At 46.8% G+C, this 21,685-nt stretch overlaps 1 protein-coding gene across 3 annotated transcripts; it reads right to left on the minus strand.

Moving 5' to 3' along the window:
- Window positions 1–576: 576 nt before the first annotated feature.
- Commd7 (COMM domain containing 7) lies at window positions 577–20,745 on the minus strand. Of its 3 annotated transcripts, XR_011706754.1 has the most exons (12): window positions 20,618–20,745; window positions 13,597–13,650; window positions 13,406–13,508; window positions 12,788–12,816; window positions 12,602–12,671; window positions 5,301–5,357; window positions 5,187–5,224; window positions 4,331–4,421; window positions 4,106–4,155; window positions 3,350–3,473; window positions 2,978–3,026; window positions 2,099–2,138 (listed from the first exon to the last, which is right to left on the minus strand). XR_011706754.1 is itself a non-coding variant. In XM_071608840.1 (11 exons), exons 1-11 carry the CDS (start codon window positions 20,699–20,701, stop codon window positions 2,062–2,064), a joined length of 702 nt encoding a protein of 233 aa, XP_071464941.1. In that variant the 5' UTR covers window positions 20,702–20,742; the 3' UTR covers window positions 577–2,061. The 3 variants fall into 3 exon arrangements, 2 of the variants coding, with proteins under 2 accessions (XP_071464941.1, XP_027801057.1); XM_071608840.1 differs by lacking the exon at window positions 3,350–3,473 and having other exon boundaries at window positions 577–2,138; window positions 20,618–20,742; XM_027945256.2 differs by lacking the exons at window positions 3,350–3,473; window positions 12,602–12,671; window positions 12,788–12,816 and having other exon boundaries at window positions 577–2,138; window positions 20,618–20,739.
- Window positions 20,746–21,685: the final 940 nt, after the last annotated feature.

Here is a 21,685-nt window from a genome sequence, read left to right on the forward strand (position 1 = left end):
GGTTAATCAGCAGAAGGGCCAGTACCGGAACCTAAGCAGTCCAACTCCAGAGCTGCACTCCTGGCCCCTGCAGCAGATGGATGAAGGCCCAAGAGGTCCTGTGAGACCCTCTGAAGTGTGTGGAAGCACTGTAGGTCCAAGGGGACAAGAGGAGAGAGCCCATGGCTTGAGATCCAGTACAGGGACCCGCTAGGGGACAGTGGAGATGGAGTGTTGGAAGAGGTGGGCAGGGCCACACTGTTGGGGGTTGGGCTTCATCCTGGACGCCATGCTGAGTCTGAGCAGCTGGATTTGTGGGCTCACATAAGACCAGCAGGAAGTGGGCAGGGCTGTGGAAGAAGCTGAGGCTGAAGACAGGTGGGGTCATCTGGAAGCCACTGTGGTGACCCATCTGACCTGGGCAGGGCAAAGAGCTGCTGGCCAGAATCTGTCCAGTGGCCAGCTGAGAGCAAGTGCTGCAGTGTCCTGAGAGACCGGCAGCACTGGATGTGCTGAGGTCCCCCCAAGTTCTCAGGATCTCCATTTTTAGGCACCCAGGGATTAAACCCAGGGGTGTTTGACCATCAAGCCACGTCCTTAGCCCTTTTTATTATTTTCTTTATTTTTTAGTTGTAGATGGACACAATACATTTATTTTGTTTAGATTTTTTATGTGATGCTGGGGATCAGACCCAGTGCCTCACACATGCTAGGCAAGTACTCTGCCACTGAGCCCCAGCCCCAGCCCCCTTGTTTTTGAGACAGGTCTCACTAAGCTGCTTAGGGCCTTGCTTCATTGTGGAAGCTGCCTTCAAACGTGCCATCCTCCTGCCTCAGCCTCGGGAGTGGCTGGGATCATAGGCATAAACCACTCTGCCTGGCTAGGGAAGGCCTTAGCTCTCTGCAAAGCAGATGAGTTTTTAATCCATGCACAAAGAAAACTGGATTTAGGGCTGGGGCTCAGAGATAGAGTGCTCAGGCAGAAGGGCCAGTGTAGGAACCTAAGCAGTCCAACTTAGGTAGCACGTGCGAGGCCCTGGGTTTGATCCTCAGCACCATATAAAAATAAACAAAATACATGTATATAAAAAAATTCTTTAAAAAAATAGGACTTAGACCTTTTCTTCAGAACCTGTATTATTTATCATCTAACCAACACAGGTGGTCAGCTAGATCCCAAATAAACAAAGACATACAGAGCCCTCTCTGTCAGTCACCTGTGCAATCTGCTTCTGCTTTGGGTGGGGGGAGGGTAATTAGCATGTTGCCTTTTTTTTTTAAGTATGGGGGATTAAACCCAGGGGTGCCAGGGGTGCTTTACCACTGAATTACATCCCTAGCCCATTTTATTTTTAAAATAGTTTAGTTGTCAATGGATCTTTTATTTATTTATTTATATGTGGCGCAGAATCAAACCCAGTGCCTCACACATGCTAGGCAAGAGCTCTACCACTGAGCCACAACCCCAGCCCCCTGCTTTTAATTTTTTTTGAGATAGGGTCTTACTAAGTTGCTGAGTTTGGCCTTAAACTTGTGATCCTCCTGCCTCAGCCTCTTGAGTTGCTGTTGAGTGTTTATTTCAAGTTATGGCATCATTTCTTTTTTTTTTTTTTCATGTCTTTATTTAGCCCAGATACCGTTTCTTTTTTTCAATTTTTAAAATATTTTATTTTTTAGTTTTAGGTGGACACAATATCTATATTATTTTTATGTGATGCTGAGGATCAAACCCAGTGCCTCATGTGTGCTAGGCAAGTGCTGTATCACTTGAGCCACAACCCTGGCCCCCAGGTACCATTTCTTTACTGTGGAACTTTGGTGGGGAGATGAGGCCTCCCCGCCCCCCACCCAAATCTGAGGTGTAGTCAGTAGCCTGTTGGTATCTAAAACTTGTCTGGAGATGGGTGGTGGTGCTGTTCTGGGCGACTCTCAGGGCTGGGCTCTGTAAGTACTTAATCCCATTGTTTTTCAGAAGCCTTTGTGCACCTGCACTCCCAAGAGCCAGCAGGGCCACCTGGAGAGCCCAGGGCCAGAGGAAGGTGCCTTGAAAGCAGTCACCAGGGAAGGGAAGGCAGACAGAAATCAGCTCAAACACTCCATGCTGGTCCTGGCTCGCTCCATCTCGTGCAGGAAGCTGTAGAACTGGGGCAGGGTTAATTCTGGGGAGAAAAAAAAATCCAGTTTGAGGTAAATGTTTCCAACTCTATAGAACCACACAACCCAGAGTTTTTTTTTTTTTTCCCTGTACCAGGGATTGAACCCAGGGGCGCTTACCACTGAGCCACATTCCCAGCCTTTTTTTATATTTTATTTTAAGACAGGGTCTCCCCAAATTCTTTAGGGCCTCGCTAAGTTGAAGCTGCTGAGGCTGGCTTTGAATTTGTGATCCTGCTGCCTCAACCTCCTGGGTTGCTGGGATTACAGGTGTGGGCCAAGACGCCCAGTCAGGGATTTTTTTGTTTTTGTTCTGTTCTTGTTTTTGTGTGCTGAGTTCGGGGAACCATCCCAGGGCCAGTGCATGCTAGGCAGCACTCTACCATTCAGCCACATCCTCAACCACAGATTGTTTTCTCTTTTGGCTTAGCACATCTGAGTAGCTCTAGATGGGAAATTGGTCACAGTAAAGGACAGAGTCCTGAACACAGAAGGTTCTTGGCTCCCTAAGAAAAATGGGGAAGTGTGAGAAATGGCACCACTCCACAGCACAGAGTCAGGAAAGCCTGTGGGGAGGCTCAGCCAGAGCCTCTGGTCTTCATCATGCTTGGAGCCTCCCAGCCCCCACAGTTCCCTGTTCACAAAGGGGCTTCAAGGCCAGGGTCTTCAACAGGCTGGTGGCTTAGCAAAGCTCTGGCACCAGGTTTCCTGAGGGGGAAGGTCAGGGGTGGCTCCTGCACAGCCTGGTGGAGACTCTCTCCCTGGAGACATGCTGGTGGTGGGTCTCACCAGCCTAAGCAACAGAAGAGAACCTGGGAAAGGCTCAACAGGGATCCAGACTCACCTAGGTACACATTTTCAGTTTGATTTCCTTTTTTAACCACCAACTTTAACTAAAAAAAAAAAAAAAAAAACGTAAATTAAGAGGATGACAACTGGGCAAAGAAATTCTCCAAAACCCTTTAATCCAAATTTAATGTCAAAGCACTCCAGGGCTCTGCTCCCGAGCCCCAGCCCATCATCACAGGGATGCACAGAAGTGGTCCCCATCACCCCCCATAGGAGCTCTGACACTTCCCATGATCACAGGAAAAACCAAACTTTCAGGAATAAAATTAAGATCTGTTTAATTTTTTTTGATACTGGGGATTGAACCCGGGGTACTTTATAAATGAACTACATCGCCAGACCTTTTTGTTTTGAGATAGGGTCTTACTCAGTTGCTTAGGGTCTCATTAAGTTGCTGAGGCTGGCCTTCAACTTGTGATCCTCCTGCCTCAGCCTCCCGAGTTGCTGGGATCACAGGAGTGTGCCACTGCACTGGGCTAGGATCTGTGAATCTAGAAGTAGGCAAGTCAGTGACCATGCCCTTGGATCACACTGCTCTGATTTAAATTCAGTGGAATAAGTATTTACACAGTCATTTAACATTGAACCCAAGGCCTCACACATGCTAGGCAAGTGCTCTACCACTGAGCCACACTCCTAGCCCTCCAACATAGTTTCTTTGGGGACTGAATCCAGGGCCTTGTGCATGTGAGGAAAGGCAAGCACTCTACCAACTGAGCTATATCCCCAGTCCAGTTTCTTCTTTTTCTTTTCTTTTTTTTTGGTATAGGGTATAGAACCCAGGGTCAATTCACCCCTGTGCTAAGCCCCCAGTTATTATTTTTTCCTTAACTTTGAGATTAGGTCTCACTAAATTGCTGAGGCTAGCCTTGAATTTGCAATCCTCCTGCCCTGGATGGAATACCTGGGATTTCCTGGCTTAATAGTTTTTTTAACCAATAAATTTTTTTTACCCATTTTCTTTTTTTTTAAGTTGTAGTTGGACACAATATCTTTATTTATTTATTTTTATGTGGTGCAGAGGATCGAACCCAGGACCTCGCACATGAGAGGCGAGTGCTCTAAGGCTGAGCCACAACCTTAGCCCTTTTTTCTCATTTTCAAAGATAAAGAGAAGACTTACTTGTAAAAAAATACTGCCCACTTTTTCTAATTCACTGCTTCCAGATGTCACTGTGATACAAAAGAGAAAAATAAATGAAGAAGTGACTGATGAAGGATTTCCCAGAAAACCCCAATTTTACAGGTTGTCAGCAGGAGCCACGTGAGTGCAAGCTGCTGGCCCCATGGTGTTTGAGACTAAGACTCCCAAACCCTTGGGATCCTGGAGTTGGCTCTGACCAGTTACCTCCAAACTTCCACTCCATGTCAATAAGCTGGTTAATCATCAGGGTCTGCCCCAGGGCCCACTGAGCAAGGGTGGGGGCGTTCTGTTTCCACTGTGAGGAGAGCAAAAGGCCAGAGTCACAACATGGGAAAAACGCACCCCCTCTCCATGCCACCCCAAACAGCAGTTCAGTATTTACAGGGAGTGGGGAGAAGACAGACCCAGGGGCTCCTCCCCACTCACACAAATGGGGGGTACAAGAGGTATGGAGCAGCGAAGCCGAGGTGATTGTTTTCTTCCCTTCCAAGACTTAACCCATGTTGACCCCAAAACTATATTTATTAAACCCAGAAGCTCAGGACGCTGAAGCAGGAGGACTGTGAGTTCAGAGCCAGCCTCAGCCAAAGGGAGGCCCTAAGCAACTCAGTGAGACCCTGTCTCCAAACAAATACAAAATAGGGCTGGGGATGGGGCTCAAGGATTGAGTGACCCCGAGTTCAATCCCTGTACCAAAAAAACAAAAACAACAACAACAACAACAAAAAAACAGGGCTGGGGGTATAGCTCAGTTGGTAGAGTGCTTGCCTCCCATGCACAAAGCCCTGGGTTCAATCCCCAGCACCACAAAACAAAAAAACAAACAAACAAAAAAAAACACGACCAAACAAAAAACTTTATATTCCATCAAATTAGAGAAGAAAAAATGTGACATGCATGACATGTACTAAACAAGGCGGATCAGAAGCCCTGTGTCACTGGTTGGTGTGGCACCCAAAGAAATGAGGCCTTGAGGGTCCCACCCATCAGCACTTCCCCTTTCTTTCCTTTTCACTGAAATAAAAGCAACCCATCTTAACCTTGATGACAAGAATTATACCTTTTCAGAAAAGTAAGTGGCTTTCTCCTCACTGAGGCCTGCAAGAGAAAGGGGGCTCATCAGCATAATAAACAGCCCAGAGGCCCTCCCCCAGCAGCCCTGGGCGTGACCTACCCAGAGTTACGAAATCCGCCCGGACCTGCTCAGCTGTGAGACTCCTCTTCAAGGCACCTGTGAGGCAGGGGAGACAGGGGAGACAGGGCGAGAATGAATCTGCTGCAACAAGTATTTGACCGGCATAACCTGGGGGATGCAGAGGACAAAAGGCTTATGCACCAGGAAGATTGCAACCCAGCAGGGGGAGGGGAGACACACTTCAGAAACAATGCTGGTCACTGTACAAGTACCGAGCGGCCCTCCAGGGAGGGTGGGAGAAGCTGGAGACAAAACTTGAAATATCTACCTATATTTATGGTCATTCTGGTCACTTACATTGATTTATTTTTATTTATTTAAACACAGGGTCTTAGTTGCTGAGGCTGGCCTCAAACTTGCCATCCTCCTGTCTAAGCCTCTGCTGAGTCTCTGGGATTACAAAATGTGTACCACAGTGCCTGGCTGTCACTACCATTTTAAGTAAAATTTAAAAGCCTACTGTTGCGCTGTTTCAAATGCTCAGTAGCTACACAGGGTCAGAGACCGCTGCACTGGACAGTGCAGATTATAGGCCATTCCCATTTGCCTAGAAAGTTCTATGGGAGGCCAGTGATTTGGCAGCCTGAGGCCAGCCTCAGCAACTCAGTGAGGCCCTAAGCAAGTTAGTGAGACCCTGTCTCAACATAAGAAATAGCCAGAGTGGGTGATGGCTCCGTGGGAAAGCATCTCTGGGTTGTACTGGAGCTCCATGGGATGCACATGCCTGTAATTCCAGCTACTTGGGGAGGCTGAGGCAGAAGGATCACAACTTTGAGTCCAGGCTGGGAAACTTAGCAAGACACTTGTCTCAATTTTTTTAAAAATTTGTTTTAATTAGATACAATGTCTCAAATTTTTAAAAAATAACTAATAAAAGAGACAATTCTACTAGACAGTGCCATCTGGCCTCTACAGCTCACAAGTGACTTGCAGGGGGCTGTCTCAGCTTCCCTCCAGAAGCCCTAGAACACCCCTCCAGGGGTTGCTTTTTCAGCTGTAATTCCTGAAGACAGACTGTGGCCAGCAGTCTGGGCTTCTCAAGGTTTCAACTTCAGAGGGCAGCCTAGAGTCACAACCGGACAAGAGCTCTGTGACTATCCACTTCTCAATCACCAAAAAATAATTAAATAAAGGATAAAAAGACACCCAGGGCTAAGGCAGGGCCCTGAGCCTACACCCTGAGTCCAAGTGCCCACCCCCACCCCGCTCCAGGAAAACAATCCCAAAGGCTGTGGTGCCGGTAAAAATCCACCACATAAACAAAGAGAGGAAATCTTTTATCTCCAAGATCAGACTGGGCAAGGAAACCACGGGGAAATAAAAACGCAAGACCCCAGGAAACCCCAGCCATAGGCTCTTGAGAGGGGAGACTTCCCAGTCATGAGACGCACTCATGACCACCAAGGGGACAGCTCCCTGGTTTATGGCCAGAGCAGATCTTTTTTTTTGCAAATACACTACCACTGAAATCTCCCTCCAGCTCCTTTTATTTTCTTCCTTTCTGTTGTTTAAAAATTCTCTAATGGGGGCTGGGATTGTGTGTGGCTCTGTGGCAGAGTGCTGCTTGGCATGTGTGAGGCACTAGGTTCCATCCTCAGCACCACATAAATAAATAAATAAAATAAAAATTTTGTGTCCATCTGATAAATAAATAAATGGGTCCGAGGGTATAGCTCAGATGGCAGAGTGCTTGCCTAGCAGGCACAAGGCCCTGGGTTCAATACCAAGCACCAACAAAAAATTTTTTAAAATACATAAATAAAGGTTCATTGACAACTAAAAAAAAATACATTAAAGAAAAGTCTAATCATGTAGAAGTAGGTTGTTGTCGTTTTAATGTGAAAGTGGTAAAATTGTGAGCATTTTTTTCAGGGTGGGGGCTACCAGGGATTGAACTCAGGGGCTCTCTACCACTGAGCCACATCCCCAGCCCTGTTTTGTATTTTATTTAGAGACAGGGTCTCACTGAGTGGCTTAGTGCCTCACTGCTGCTGAGGCTGGCTTTGAACCCATGATCCTCCTGCCTCAGCCTCCCAAGCCACTGGGATTACAGGCACGTGCCACTGCGCCTGGTTGTACATTTTTATTAAGAAAAAAAAAGTTACTTTTTGGGCAAGGCCACAACAGCCAGTCAGTGGCAGAGCCAAGTGGCTTTCAGGCCAGAGTGGCACCAAACCCTAATTCTTCCTGCTCCAGTCATCCTGACAGGCTGTCCTGGCCGTGCCTCCACAGTGAGGACAGGAAGGCTCACTGAGCTCCAGGCCCAGCAGCAGACTCTGGTCTCCCGCAGGCAGGAGGCAGGAGCCAGACTTAAACATGCATCTGCCTCCTGGGAGGCCTCAGGATCTCAACTTCTTCAGTTTCTTCCTTTGGTGATTCTTTGTTCTGAGCAAATGCCAGCCAAGGCAGGCCTGCAGCCCTGGACCTAAGGAGGCCTTGGGGAAAACTCCTGAGACAGCCTAATGTGACGCTTATGCAATCAGGATTGCAGCCTGAGAAACTTAGGGAGACCCTGTCTCAAAATGCAGGGCGAGGCAGGGCTAGGGACTTAGCTCAGTGGTAGAGCACCCCTAAGCTCAATCCCTAGTACTAAAAAACACAAAAATACCAGAAAAACCCAGGCTTAAATAGAGTCTCTACTGCCAAGTTATCTGTAGTCCTAAAAGATGACATAACCATAATGACAGTCATAATTAAAGCAGCAGAGCCAGCCATCGTGCATTCTGGTCAGCACTTTACATTCATTAGCTTTCTCACCTTTCCAGCAAGCAGCTTGAGGTGCCCTCAAGCTCCATTTCATCCTTGATGAAACTGATTCTTAGACAGGTTCAGTCACTTGGCTCAAGGTCTTATGCAGCCACAGGGAGTAAGCCAGAACTTTCTGGAAGGCCACCCAGCAACCAAATGCAAGGTGGAGCCCTTATGTGGATCCAGATGGGAGCAACCAACCACCCACACACTCACTGCACTAGACAATGGGGACATCTGAGCACTGATTGCATAGTTTCCTTTCAGATGATAATGACATTGTGGTTATCTTTTAGAGATAGTACTTAGCAGTAAAATGGTACAACTGACATTTACTTTAAAATAACTCAGTTTGGAGAGCAATAAAAAAGGGGTGGGTGCAGATGAAACAATTTGGCCAGGGGTGGACAGCTGTGAAAGTGGGGTCCTCTTATGAATTACATACTTGCCAGGTGTGGGTGGTGCACACCTATAATTCTAGTAACTCAGGAGGCTGAGGCAGGAGGATCACTTGAGCCCAGGAGTTTGAAACCAGCCTAGGCAACTTAAGTGGGACCCTGTCTCTTAACAAAAAAAAAGCACTTTTCAAAGCTTTTACTTGAGATCCCTTCTGTCCCCACCTCCCAAAAAGGAGGGCTGCACAGTTCCCAGTGAACAGACACTGGTTCAGCAGCTTCTTCCCTATAGGACTTTTCGGAGGCTGAGACGTGGCAGTGTGTGTGGGTCTCCAAGGTTTCAAGGCTAGGGCTGGGGAACAAGGAAGTCCTGGCTCTGTGTGGCCACTGAAGCCTTGTATTGGTGGACATGACATGCCCACTGGGGGAGAGTCCCTGTGAGGGCCCCTCAGCTGTGACAAGCGGCACTGTTGCAATGGCATCTCACCAGGTAAGCACAACCAGGGTTCCGGAAGAGAAGGGGATGGGACCCAAAGGCTCTTACTTTGTGGATTAAACGGTAAAAGGTCTTGGGTGCCAAACTAAAGACTCCATTACAGATGGTAAGGAGCTGGGAGCAGCAACAGGAACCATGCTGGGACCCTTAATGCCCTACCTAAGCCCCAAGGCTGAGAACTTGTCCTGGGATGGCGCCTTTGGGACTGGAAAGACAGACATCAGAGGACAAGGCAGAAGAAGGGGCCAAGCTACAATCTCAGATGCTTCAGGGATGTTCTAGAAGAAACAGATGATCAGGCAGGAAGGCCCCGCAGGACAGAGTGTAAAAGGAAGAGAAGCTGACAGTGGACTCAGAGGTTCAGCAGATCAAACCCGAGAGCGCTCCACCCAGAACTGGCAAAGCTCTGGACCAGTCAAGAGGCAAGTTCAGGTCCCCATCAGCAGGTGATGGAAACTTGATGTCATAGTCTGACAGTGAGACACAGGGCCGAAAGCTGGTTGGTCAGTCAACCAATAAAGGCTTGAGGTCTGAGAGTGCAGCTCAGGACTCAGTGCTGGGCACCTGTTCAGCATGGGCAAAGGCCTGGGTTTGATCTTCAGCGACACACACACACACACATACACCCCTCATTTACGCTCATCCTACTTTAAAATGTTTTTTAGGGGCGGGGGCTGGGGCTCAATGGTAGAGTGCTTGCCTGGCCCATGTGAGGCACTAAGTTTGAACCTCAGACCCACGTAAAAATAAGTAAAATGAAGCTCTATCTACAACTAAAAACATTTATTTAAAAAAAATTTTTTTTAGGTACAGGGGGTTGAACCCAGGGCCTCGAACAAGGTGCTCTGTTAGTGCTCAACCACTGAGAACCTCCCCAGCCTGGGATTTTCACTTTTGACTCCTCCATAGCTCTGCATTATTTAAAAAGTTTGTAATAAAAACGTGTTCCTGTATTAAAAGAAACTTCAATTTCTCATTCAACCAAGAGGACAAAAAAAATGCAAGAATCACAGAAATAGATCAGAAAATTTTGCAATTGGAAACCTCTAGACTGTTCTGGTTTCACCCCATAGAATCTAAGGAGCATAATACAAAGCAAAGAAGGGATTTTCAGTTTGGTGCAGTAGTGCATGCCTGTCACCCCAGTGACTCGGGAGACTGAGGCAGGAGGATCACAAGTTCAAGGCCAGCCTCAGCAACTTAGTGAAGCCCTAGATGACTTAGCAAGACCCTGTCTCAAAAGGGTCTTGGTTCATGGTTAAGCACCCCTGGGTTCAATCCCTGGTACAGGAAAAAAAGTGGGGGGAAGGGAAGGGAAGGTACCACCACAGGGACAAACAAATTAAGCCCCCAGTTTCTTCTTCCTTTTTTTTTTTTTTTTTTTTTTGGTCCTGGGGATTGAACCCAGGGATGTTCTACCACTAAGCTACTTTCCCAGTCCTTTTTAAAAATAAAATTTATTAGAGACAGGGTCTCACTTAGTTGCCCAGGCTGGCCTTGAACTTGGAATCCTTCTGCCTCACCTCCTGAGCAGCTGGGGTTGCAGGTGTGCACCAGTGTTTGGCTCAGGATGCTGGCCTAATTCCTCTCAGCCTGGTCAAAATTACTCACTCTTCAAAACTAGGCTCAAAGTTACCCTTCTCTCTCCCCCTTCTTCCCTCCACACCCTCCCCTTCTTTCCTCCTCTCTCTCCCCCTTCTTCCCTCCCCCCCTTTGCAGTACTGAAACCAGGACCCCTGTGCATGGTAGGCCAGTAAGTGCTCTACTACCAAGCTCCATCCCCAGCCCTCACATCTGTCTTTAAATAAACTATTAGTTAATTTTCCATATTAACAGTAGCAACCTGGTAGACAATACATAGCCAAAAACCAAACAATTAGACCAACTTGGAATCCTACCTTCTAGATATGGCCACAGCTAACTTTGTTTTTTGCCCCCATGCTGAGGAATCCAACCCAGTGTCTCAAATCAAATATGCTAAGCACACACTCTACCGCTGAGCTACATACACCTTCCGTTCTTAAACTGTTATTTTTATGATCAGTGGCCAGGCTTGCTGGTGTGTGCCTGTACTCCTAGCACACACCAGCAAGGTGTGTGCCAAGGCCACGGCAGGAGGATCACAAATTTGAGTCCAGCACCTTCAACTTAACAAGATGCTCTATCAAAATAGGAAATAAAACCAGGCATGGTGGTACATTCCTGAAATCCCAGTGACTCCTGATACCGAGGCAGGAGGATTGCAAGTTTGAGGCCAGTCTTGGCAATTTAGTGAGGCCCTAAGTAACTTAGTAAGATGGTGTTTCAAGATAAAAATAGAAAGGGCTGGGATGTGGCTTCATGGTTAAGTGCTTTTGGGTTCAATTCCCAGTACCAGGGAAAAAACAAATCATATATTGTGAAAGTTTTCCATATTATTACATTTTCCTCAATAGCATCTTTTAAATTAGTGAATAATAGAAAAAAACCCCACTTTTTATTAGGGCTAAGTATTTTATTTACATGGTCTCAATCTGTACATGTTCCCTCTCTTTAAAAAAAAAATTGCTTAGTTGGAGGGAAGATCACTGTTCTGGAGGGCCACTTCTAGGGGTGTGGAGAGATCAGGCACCTGGCTGACTCAGAAGTGTGTGTGTGTATATATATATATATATATATATATATTTTTTTTTTTTTTTTTTTTTTTGTAGCAGGGACTGAACTAGGGCACTTACCAACTGAGCCACATCCCCAGCCCTTATTTTTTATTTTGAGACAGGATCTCACTAAGTTGCTTAGGACCTTGCTAAATTGCTGAGGCTGGCTTTGAACTTTGGACTCTCCTGCCTCAGCCTCCTAGGCTGCTGAACTACAGGCGTGGGCCACCATGCCTGGCAGAAGTATACCTTTTTTTTTTTTTTGATAGCAGGGATTGAACTCAGGGACACTTGACCACTGAGCCAGATCCCCAGCCCCCTTTTGTATTTTATTTAGAGACAGGGTCTCACTGAATTGCTTAGCTCCTCACTTCTTGCTGAGACTTTTGGCTTCAAATTTGCAATCCTCCCGTTTCAGCCTCCAAACCACTGGGATTACCGGCATGTGCCACCGTGCCTGGCAGAAGTATACAATTAGTTGTAGATGAACCAATACCTTTATTTGATTTATTTTTATGTGGTGCTTAGAATCCAACCCAGTGCCTCACACACACTAGGTAAGCACTCTACACTGAGCCCAGTCCCAGTCCCAGCCCCAGCCCTAGCCCCAGCCCAGAAGTATATGTTTTTGACCACCATGTTTCCCTATAAAGAATGACTACGGCTTGTTAAAACAATCCCTTGCTGCCAGGCAATCTGATGGTTTCTAATTTTGCTCCACCATAAACAGTACTACAATGAACATCCCTACAGCTGAAAGTTCCTGTTCCTGACCTCCTCCCTTCCACTGGGAACATTTACTGATTGTTCTAGGCAAACTCTGTTCCTCAAAACATCTGTAGTATACTTGAGCAAGCTGACACAAGCCTATAATCCCAGTAATTTGGGAGGCTGAGGCAGGACAATCACAAGTTCAAGACCAGCCTGGGTAATTTAGAGAAACCCACCTCAAAATTAAAAAAAAAAAAGGGGCTGGGGATGTGGCTCAAGCGGTAGCGCGCTCGCCTGGCATGCGTGCGGCCCAGGTTCGATCCTCAGCACCACATACAAACAAAGATGTTGTGTCCGCCGAAAACTAAAAAATAAATATTAAAATTCCCTCTCTCTCTCTTTAAAAAAAAAATAAATAAAAAAATAAAATTAAATTAAAAAAAAGGGCTGGGGATATAGCTCAGTTGGTAGAGTGCTTACCTTGTAGGCATAAGGCCCTGGGTTTGATCCTCAGCACCACACACACACACACACAAAAAAAAAAATTATTAAAAATTTAAAAATTAGGGCTGGAGATGTAGCTCAAGCGATAGCGCGCTCACCTGGCATGTGTGCGGCCCGGGTTCGATCCTCAGCACCACATACAAACAAAGATGTTGTGTCCACCAAATAAATAAATAAATAAATATTTAAAAATGTTTTAAAAAAAATTTAAAAATTAAAAATAAAAAGGTCCAGGTATGGTGGTGTACACCTCTAATCCCAGGAGCTGAGACGCTGAGACAGGAGGATCATGAGCATACTTGGATGACTCTCTGGACTCAAGAATGCTCAGGTGCTGGGCGCGGTGGTGGCACAGGTCTGTAATCACAGGGCTAGGGAGACTGAGATAGGAGGATCATGAGTTCTAAGCCAGCCTCAGCAAAGGTGAGGTTCCAAGCAACTCAGTGAGACCCTCTCTCTAAATAAAATACAAAATAGGGCTGAGGATGTGGTTCAGTGGTCAAGTGCCCCTGAGTTCAATCCCTGGTACCCCCACCCCTCAAAAAAGCATGTTGGGTAACATCTCCAGCCACAACTGCCAATGGAGCTACTCACCATTGGGAACCAGGAGGAGGCTTTTCACGATGCTTCTGAGAGGGCCCAGACTGATCTGATTGGTGGTGGCAAATTCAGACAGTTGAGCCAGAAACCTTTCCACCTGAAAAGAGGGACCAGGAGTTCACTTTCGAAGTTCCTCAGACCTACTGACCTGTGCTTCGCAACTGTCCTTATCACAAAATACTTACCTCTTTGGGCTCGATTAGGAAGTGGAAAATTACTTCTGTCAGGGCTGAGAACTGCTGTAAAGAGAACAACACAGAACATCAGTGCCATCTTTACTATGGGTCAGTGTGCCACATCCCATCCAACCCCTTCAGGGAAAGGACCAGCAGCAGAAAAGCCTCTGGGATTACAGGTGTGCACTACCGCACCTGGCCAAAGACCTGATTTGATTATTTTTTATTATTTTTTTTATGTGTGGTGCTGGGAATTGAACCCAGGGCCTTGTACATTTGAGGCAAGCACTCTACCAACTGAGCTATATCCCCAGTCCTGCTTTGATCATCTTAAAGTTACAAACAATCAAAATACTCACCACCAGCATCTAGGTATCTGCACCACTATATATATATTTTTTCAAAATACTTTTTAGTTGTTAATGGACCTTTATTTATATGTGGTGCTGAGACTCGAACCCAGTGCACCACCATATTGTTGGTAAAGCACAGATGTTTTATTGAGATAGTCAGGAGACATAGAGAGCTAAACTGTGTGCATGCACCCGTGCAGGGACACACATAGATCTCTGGGGTTCAAATACACAAACACACAGTGAGAAAAGATCTGAAAGGGGAAATCACCAGAACAGTAAGAGCAGTTACTTAAGGGTTGGGAACACAGTTCAGGGTGACAAACTTGCCTAACGTGTAGAGGCCTGGGTTCAACTTTCAGCATGGCCAGGGCCATGGGGAGAATGCATTTATGTGTGGTAAGATACTTCTTTTAATTTTTTGCAATGCTGAGAATTGAATGAATCCAGAGCTGATATCCACTACTGCACACCTGTAAACCCAGCTCTGGATATTCTATTCTTTTTTTTTTTTTTTTGTACTGGGGCACTTTACCGCTGAACTGCATCTCAGGCCATTTATATTTTTTTATTTTGAGACAGGGTCTAGCTAGTTGCTGAGGCTGGCCTTGAACTTGCCATCCTCCTGCCTCAGCCTTCTACGTAGCTGGGGCTATGGGACTTAGCCACGTGCCCAGCCCTGCTTTGCTTCCCTCTCTTCTGGTCTACTCCACACTATATCTTTGCTGATTTGGGGGTTGATCCCAGGAGTGTTCTACTTCTGAGACACTTTGCAACCAGGCATGGTTTGGGGCACTTTGGCCAAGGCATCTCTCCAAGTTGCTGTTGCCTTTGAAAAATTTTTACTTGGGGTCAGGCTTGCCAAGGTTGGCCTCAAACTTGTCATCCTCCTGCCTACTGAGCAACTGGAATTACAGATATGCGCCACTGTGCCCAACAGGATAATTTTTACTTTCTGTTTGCCTATCCATATTTTCTGGGTACCCCTAGCACTACTGCTCACAATAAACACCTTCTTATTTATATAACAAAATAGTAAATTTTCCCAGGTACAGTGTCACGTACCAGTAATCCCAGCAACTCGGGACGCTGAGGCAGGAGGGTCACAAGTTCGGGACTGGCCTCAGCAACTTGATGAGGCCTTAAGCAACTTAGCGAGACCCTGTCTCAAAATAAATAAAAAGGAGTGGGGATGTGGCTCAGTGGTAGAGCACCCCTGGGTTCAACTCCCAATACAGAAATGAACAACAGTGAATTCTAACACTTTATTATAATGCTGTTTTGGAATAGTCTCTTGCTGTTTTGTGCTTGCAAATCTTTTTTCTAGTGCTATTTGGTTAAGGTGAACACTTGTGTTTCCCATAAATTCTTATGTTGAAGCCCTAACGCCCAGTGTGATTTTTTTTTTGGGGGGGGGAATTGGGGACTATGAGGTGATGGAGGTTAAATGAGGTCACAAGAGCAGGACTCCAGCCCTGAGAGGCTTTATGCATACAAGGCAAGCACTCTACCAACTGAGCTATATCCCCAAACCTATACCTGAGCTTTTACCGTTTTATTTTTTTAAATTTTTTGGGATACCAGGGATTGAACTCCGGGGGCACTCAACCACTGACCCACACCCTCAGCCCTATTTTGTATTTTATTTAGAGACAGGGTCTCATTGAGTTGCTTAGCACTTTGCCATTGCTGAGGCTGGCTTTGAACTCGTGATCCTCCCATCTCAGCCTCGAGAGTGCTGGGATTACAGGTGTGCGCCACCTTGCCTAGCAAACATTTTATTTTATTTTTATGTTTTTTTAAAGAAAGAATTTTAATATTTATTTTTTTAGTTTTCGGCAGACACAATATCCTTGTTTGTATGTGGTGCTGAGGATTGAACCTGGGCTGCACGCATGCCAGTCGAGCGTGCTACCGCTTGAGCCACATCCCCAGCCCCAAACATTTTATTTTTGAGACAGGTTCTTGCTAAGTTGCTGAGTGTTGGCATGGAACTCTTGATCCTCCTGCCTCAGCGTTCCAAGCTGCAGGGATTACAAACTGCAGGGATTACAGGTGTGAGCCCCTATGTCCAACTCCTTTATTTCTTTTTTTTTTTTTTATAAAGAGAGAGGGAGAGAGAGAGAATTTTTAATATTTTTTAATTATCGGCGGACACAACATCTTTGTGTGTATGTGGTGCTGAGGATCGAACCCGGGCCACATGCATGCCAGGCAAGCGCGCTACCGCTTGAGCCACATCCCCAGCCCTCCTTTATTTCTTTAATATTTTTTTCCTGCAAATATGTAAAACTGGCAGGACATGGTGGCATATGAATCCCAGCAGCTCCAGAGTCAGGAGGATTGCAAATTCAAGGCCAGCCTTAGCAATTTAGCAAGGCCTAAGCAAAAAGTGAAACTCTGTCTCAAAATAAAAAACAAGGGGGCTGGGGTTGTGGCTCAGTGGTAGAGCGCTTGCCTAGCATGTGTGAGGCACTGGGTTTAATTCTCAGCACCCCATATAAATAAATGAATAAAATAAAGAACCATCAACATCTTAAAAATAATAATAGTACTAAAAAATAAAAACCAAAAAGGGCTGGGGATGTAGTCACCAAAAAAAAAAAAAAAAATCTTTTTAATTAAAAAAAAAAAAAAAAAGTGGAACTGTCAGCTCTTTGGCTGAATATCCTATGTCACTCAGAGCTTTGTGAAAATTGGGTCAGCTAATTAGAATGCCAAGCACTCTTCCACTTCTAGACCCAGCCCGATACTGAGGCTAAATCCTACTTTCCCCATTGGGTCTCATCCTCCAGTGTGGTCCCAAGAGGAGCTTCCTGCTAATCTGCTGTGTTGCCTGCTCAGACTTCCATCCCTAGTTCTGCTTTCCCAAATCTTCCTTATCTTTCAAAACCCTACCAAGATATCATGATCCCCCAGAAAGAAAGGGATCTATAAGAGGAAACCACAGGATGAAGCAAGACAACCTAGAGAATAGGAGAAAATACCTGCAAACAAATCATCTGATAAGGGGTTAATAATCAGAATCCAGCCAGGCACAGAGGTGCTCACATGTAATCCCTGTGCTCTAGAAGCTGAGGAAGGAGGATCACAAGTTCCAAGACAGTCTCGGCAACTTAGTAAGGCCTCAGAAACTTAATGAAATCCTGTCTCAAAACATAAAAAGGGCTGGAGATGTGGCTCACTGGTTGAGCACCCCTGGGTTCAATCCCTGGTACCAAACAACAACAACAACAAAACCCCAAACCAGAAATCATAAGGAACTCAAACAACTCCATAGCAAGAAAACAAATAACCTAAATCAAAAATGGGCAAAACAGCTGGGCATGGTGGCATATATCTGTAATCCCAGTGATGTGGAAGAGAATTGAGAATTGTCAGTTTGAGGCCAAGCTCAGCAGTTTAGCAAGACCCTGTCTCAAAATAAAAAATAGAAAGTTCTGTGGATGTGGCTCAGTGGTTAATCACCCCTGGTTTCAATCAGGCTGAGTGGGGTGGCACATGCCTATAATCCCAGCTACTAGGGAGGCTAAGGCAGGAGGATTCCAAGTTTGAGGCCAGCCTCAGCAACTCAGCCCCTGTCTGAAAATAAAATTGTAAAAAGGGCTCAGGATGGAGCTGAATGGTGGAGAGTTTGCCTAGCAAGCCAAAGGTAGCAGGTGGAATCCCCAGTACTGCGGGGGGGGGGGGGGGGGGGGTGGGGTGGACAAAAGAAAAAGGGACCTTCTCTGATTCTCAACTTCTCAGGCTCCCTCTTAGAAGCGGCCTGGGGCACCTAGAATTTGCAACCTCAATGAGGAACAGAAACTTAGCAGCAAGAAAGTTCCTTGTATAGTTTTGCCTAGTCACAACACTGTAAATATTGCAAAGTGCACAGTAAGGATTTCTTGCATAGTTGCCTCTCCCTGGAATGTTCCACCCAGGACTATCCATGCATATCAAAATCTTAACTAGTATCCAGGGCCAGTAAACAGGGGAAAGAGAAAGTTCATTCTAGACCGAGAAATGCAAAACAAGGAGATAACCATTTCTCATTTATCAGATATGCAAACACAAAAGTTTGAGGAGGACACCATGTGGGCAAAAGGACAAGGAAGGAGACAGGTCCACACACTGTTGAGAAGACACACTGGGGTGAATTTTCTAGAGAGCCATTTTATAGTATGTATCTTTTTCTTTTTCTTTTTTTTCTTTTGATACTGGTGACTGAATGGGGGAGCACGTAACTACAGAGCCACATCCCCAGCCATTTTTATTTTTTTATTTTAAGTCAGGGTCTTACTGTTCTGTATGTGTAATATAGGAATTGTGATGCATTCTGCTGTCATGTATTTAAAAAGTAAAACCAAAAAAAAAGACAGGGTCTTACTAAGCTGCTTTGGGCCTCCCTTAATTGCTAAGGATGGTCTCAAACTTGCAATCCTCCTGCCTCAACCTCAGGAGCATCGGGATTACAGGTATGCACCACCATGCCTTGCCATAACTGTCTTTTTTTTCTTTAGTTGTAAGTAGACACAATACCTTTATTTTATTTTTATTTGGTGCTGAGGATTGAACCTAGTGTCTTATGCATGGAAGGCAAGCATTCTACCACTGAGCCACAACCCCAGCCCCAGCAGTAACTAATTTTTAAGTGATCATATCTCACTTCAAGGAACATATGCTTCAGGTATGTTCCAGACATGCTAACACAACGCTGTCTCCTCCTTCAAAGCACTGTTCAGCTGGGCACCGTGACACACACCAGTGATCCCAGCAACTTGGGAGGACCATAAAGGAGGATCACAAGCTCAAAAGCCAGCCTCAGCAACTTAGCAAGGCCTATCTGAAAATAAAAAATAAAAATGGCTGAGGATGTGACTCAGTGGTTAGCAGCCCTGGTTCAACCCCCAGTACAAAAACAAAACAAAATCCGGTGAGGAGGAGCATGCATGCCTGTGAGGCAGGAGGATCATGAGTTCTAAGCCAGACTCAGCAAAGGCGAGGCACTGAGCAACTCAGTGAGACCCTGTCTCTAAATAAAATAAAAAATAGGGCTGGGATGTGGCTCAGTGGTCGAGTGCCCCAAGTTCAATCCCTGGTATAAAAAAAAAAAAACAAAAAACCCAACCATGGACTGGGGATATAGCTCAGCTGGTAGAGTGCTTGACTCACATGCACAAGGCCCTGGGTTCAATCCCCAGCACCAAACAAACAAAAAACCCCAAACACCATATCATTAAGCTAGGCACACTGTAATTTCAGTGATTTGAGAAGCTGAGACAGGAGGATAGCACCATGGAGGCCAGTCTTTATCAAGTGCCAAAACCAACGAACCAAACAAAAAACCCACCAGAAACTTATTAAAATGACTATTTCTGGGCATGAGAAAAATACACATTTTACTTATACCTTTGTATACTGCTCAAATTTTTTGTGTGTACTGCTTTCATTTCTACCTACATAAAGTGACTGTGGACCATTTTTTCCCCTTTATTTATTCATTTACTTTTTTAAATTTTGAGACAGGGTCTCCCTAAACTGCTTTGTTGGACCTTGACAAATTACTGGGGCTGCCCCTGAATTTGGTATTCTGCCTCAGCCTCCCAAATCATTGGGATTACAGGTGTGTGCTACCACACTCCACCCCTTTTTTCCTTGATAATTTTCTGAATTTATTCTCATAACCAATCTAAAAATAGGGTGGGTGGGTTTGTTTGTTTTCCTGGTTTGTGGTGAGGCATTCTTGTAATCCCAGTCATTTGGGAGACTGAGGCAGGAGGATTAAATTGGAGGCCAGCCTGAGCAATTTAGCAGACTGTGGATGTGGGTCCCTGGTAACCCCTGACCCTGGTTCAATCCCCAGTATTAATAACACTAATAAATATTTGTGGCCACTAGAAAACATAGTATTAGATCTGTGGTTTACAATTTCTTTCTTTCTTTTTCCTTTGTGGTGCTGGGGACTGAAGCTAGAGGCCTTGCACAGGCTGGGCAAGTGTCCTACCACTGAACTATCTCCCCAACCCCTCCAACTTACTCCTGCTGGACAATGCAGGCTTAGACCATGCTTGGCTTTACAATCCAGGTCACCATGAAAACAGAGGAAGTGCCATTTTGATCCACCAAAGGGGGTGTTAGGAAGCCCTGGAAAGGAAAGGAGAGGAAAGACAAGGGCCCCACATCCTGGGAAGCTATAACCCAGTCGGAGACTGAGTGGTGAGAAATGTCATTTTATCCTCTTTAACTCGGCTGCCTGGGCGGTTTGAAAGGGGCATACTAATAAGCAGGGGAACAGATGCCACCAGGGCGTCCAGACTTTGCTGGCAGCTGCAGAAGAGGGAGAAGAAGGCTTTTCCGGTTCCACCTCCAGGACCGGGGCCTCCACCTCGGCCTCGCCTTGGACATTTTGGAGACCGGGGCCTCCAGCTGCTCAGACCCCTCGTCCCCAATGCGTGCTGTAGTCCCGCGCTCCCTGACCTCCCTCGGTTTCCCGAGGGACAGCTCATCAGCGCCTGCGCTGTGTCGTCCTCCGAGGACCCCACACTCCCGGGGTCGCAGGCCGCCCGAGAAGTCTCCCGCCGCACCTCTGCGCCCCGCAGCCCCGAGATCCCTCGGCTCAGCCCTGAAAGGCCCCGAGCTGGCCGCAGCCGGCCCCGCGCCCCGCGCCCCCGCCCCCGCCGCCCCGCGGCGCCCACCTGCGCGCCCAGCTGGTTCAGCTGCTGCATGTCGCCGCCCACGGCCTCGGGCACCGCGTCCTGCGTGCAGTGCAGGCGACCCATGGCCCCGGCCGCCCCGCAGGCCCCGCCGCCGCCGCCGCCCCGCCGCCGCCGCCGCCCCGCCGCGCTTCCTCCTCCGGCGGCCTCGCCGCGCTTCCGCAGCCGCACTTTCGCCACGGCCGCGCGCGCCCCCGGTCTCCCGCGGCTCGGAGGAGGGCCCTGCGCAGCGGCGCGGTCACGCGCGGGAGTCCCCGCCAGGACCCTGGATAAGGCGCCTGGCCTCTCTTTACTGTCTGTAAAAGGACACGGGTGGCTGCTTAAAGGCGCCCATTCTGCCAGAAAGCTGAGAGCTTCGCCTCCAGGAGGTCTTCCATCGTGGCTCGTTGCTCTCAGTGTCATCACCTTTGTTATTAATCATTCACAAAACTTTTATTTCTTGCAGTGCTGAGGATTGAACCCAGGGTCTCAATCCTGCTAAAGTGCTCTACCGCTGACTTAGCGTGAACAGCCCTCAGCCTGGATTGCATGCCCACCCGACGCCAGGCCCTGGGACTAGAGGTGGGAACGACCACAGCAGGCATGGCCCTCAGGGAGGAAAGCCACAGCTCCCAAACTCTGCAGGGCATCAGAGTCTTGGAGGGCATGGCCTAAGGCAAGTGCTGGGCCTCCCCCAGTCTAAACTGGGAGGCCCCAGGTGAAGCCTGAGAATTTGCATTTCTAACGAATTCCCTTGGAACCACTTGAGAACCTGCAGAGTAGAGGCATCTGACCCATCAAAGGTTACTCAGAAGGACTGTGATTGTGTGGGCTGGCGGTGGTCAGGTGGGAGCGAGGTTATTGAAACAGCATCTTTGTAGCCCTCAAACCATTTTTTTTTTTTTAAGAGAGAGGGAGAGAGAGAGAGAATTTTTTTAATATTTATTTTTTTTAGTTTTCGGCGGACACAACATCTTTGTTTGTACGTGGTGCTGAGGATTGAACCCGGGCCACACGCATGCCAGGCGAGCGCGCTACCGCTTGAGCACATCCCCAGCCCATATATATATT

Source organism: Marmota flaviventris, chromosome 2, assembly GCF_047511675.1.
Source record: "Marmota flaviventris isolate mMarFla1 chromosome 2, mMarFla1.hap1, whole genome shotgun sequence".
Taxonomy (NCBI): domain Eukaryota; kingdom Metazoa; phylum Chordata; class Mammalia; order Rodentia; family Sciuridae; genus Marmota; species Marmota flaviventris.

What these genes read in the sequence shown, in the direction of transcription:
- Commd7 (XM_071608840.1), bottom strand. Translation starts at nt 20,701, where the DNA reads ATGGGTCGCCTGCACTGCACGCAGGACGCGGTGCCCGAGGCCGTGGGC. An exon ending in CTGGGCCGCACGCATGCCAG is followed by an intron (nt 5,358 to 12,601) that starts GCGAGCGCGCTA and finishes CCTGCCTCACAG; the next exon opens with GTGCCTTGAAGAGGAGTCTC. An exon ending in AACTGAAAATGTGTACCTAG is followed by an intron (nt 2,139 to 2,977) that starts GTGAGTCTGGAT and finishes TTTTCTCCCCAG; the next exon opens with AATTAACCCTGCCCCAGTTC.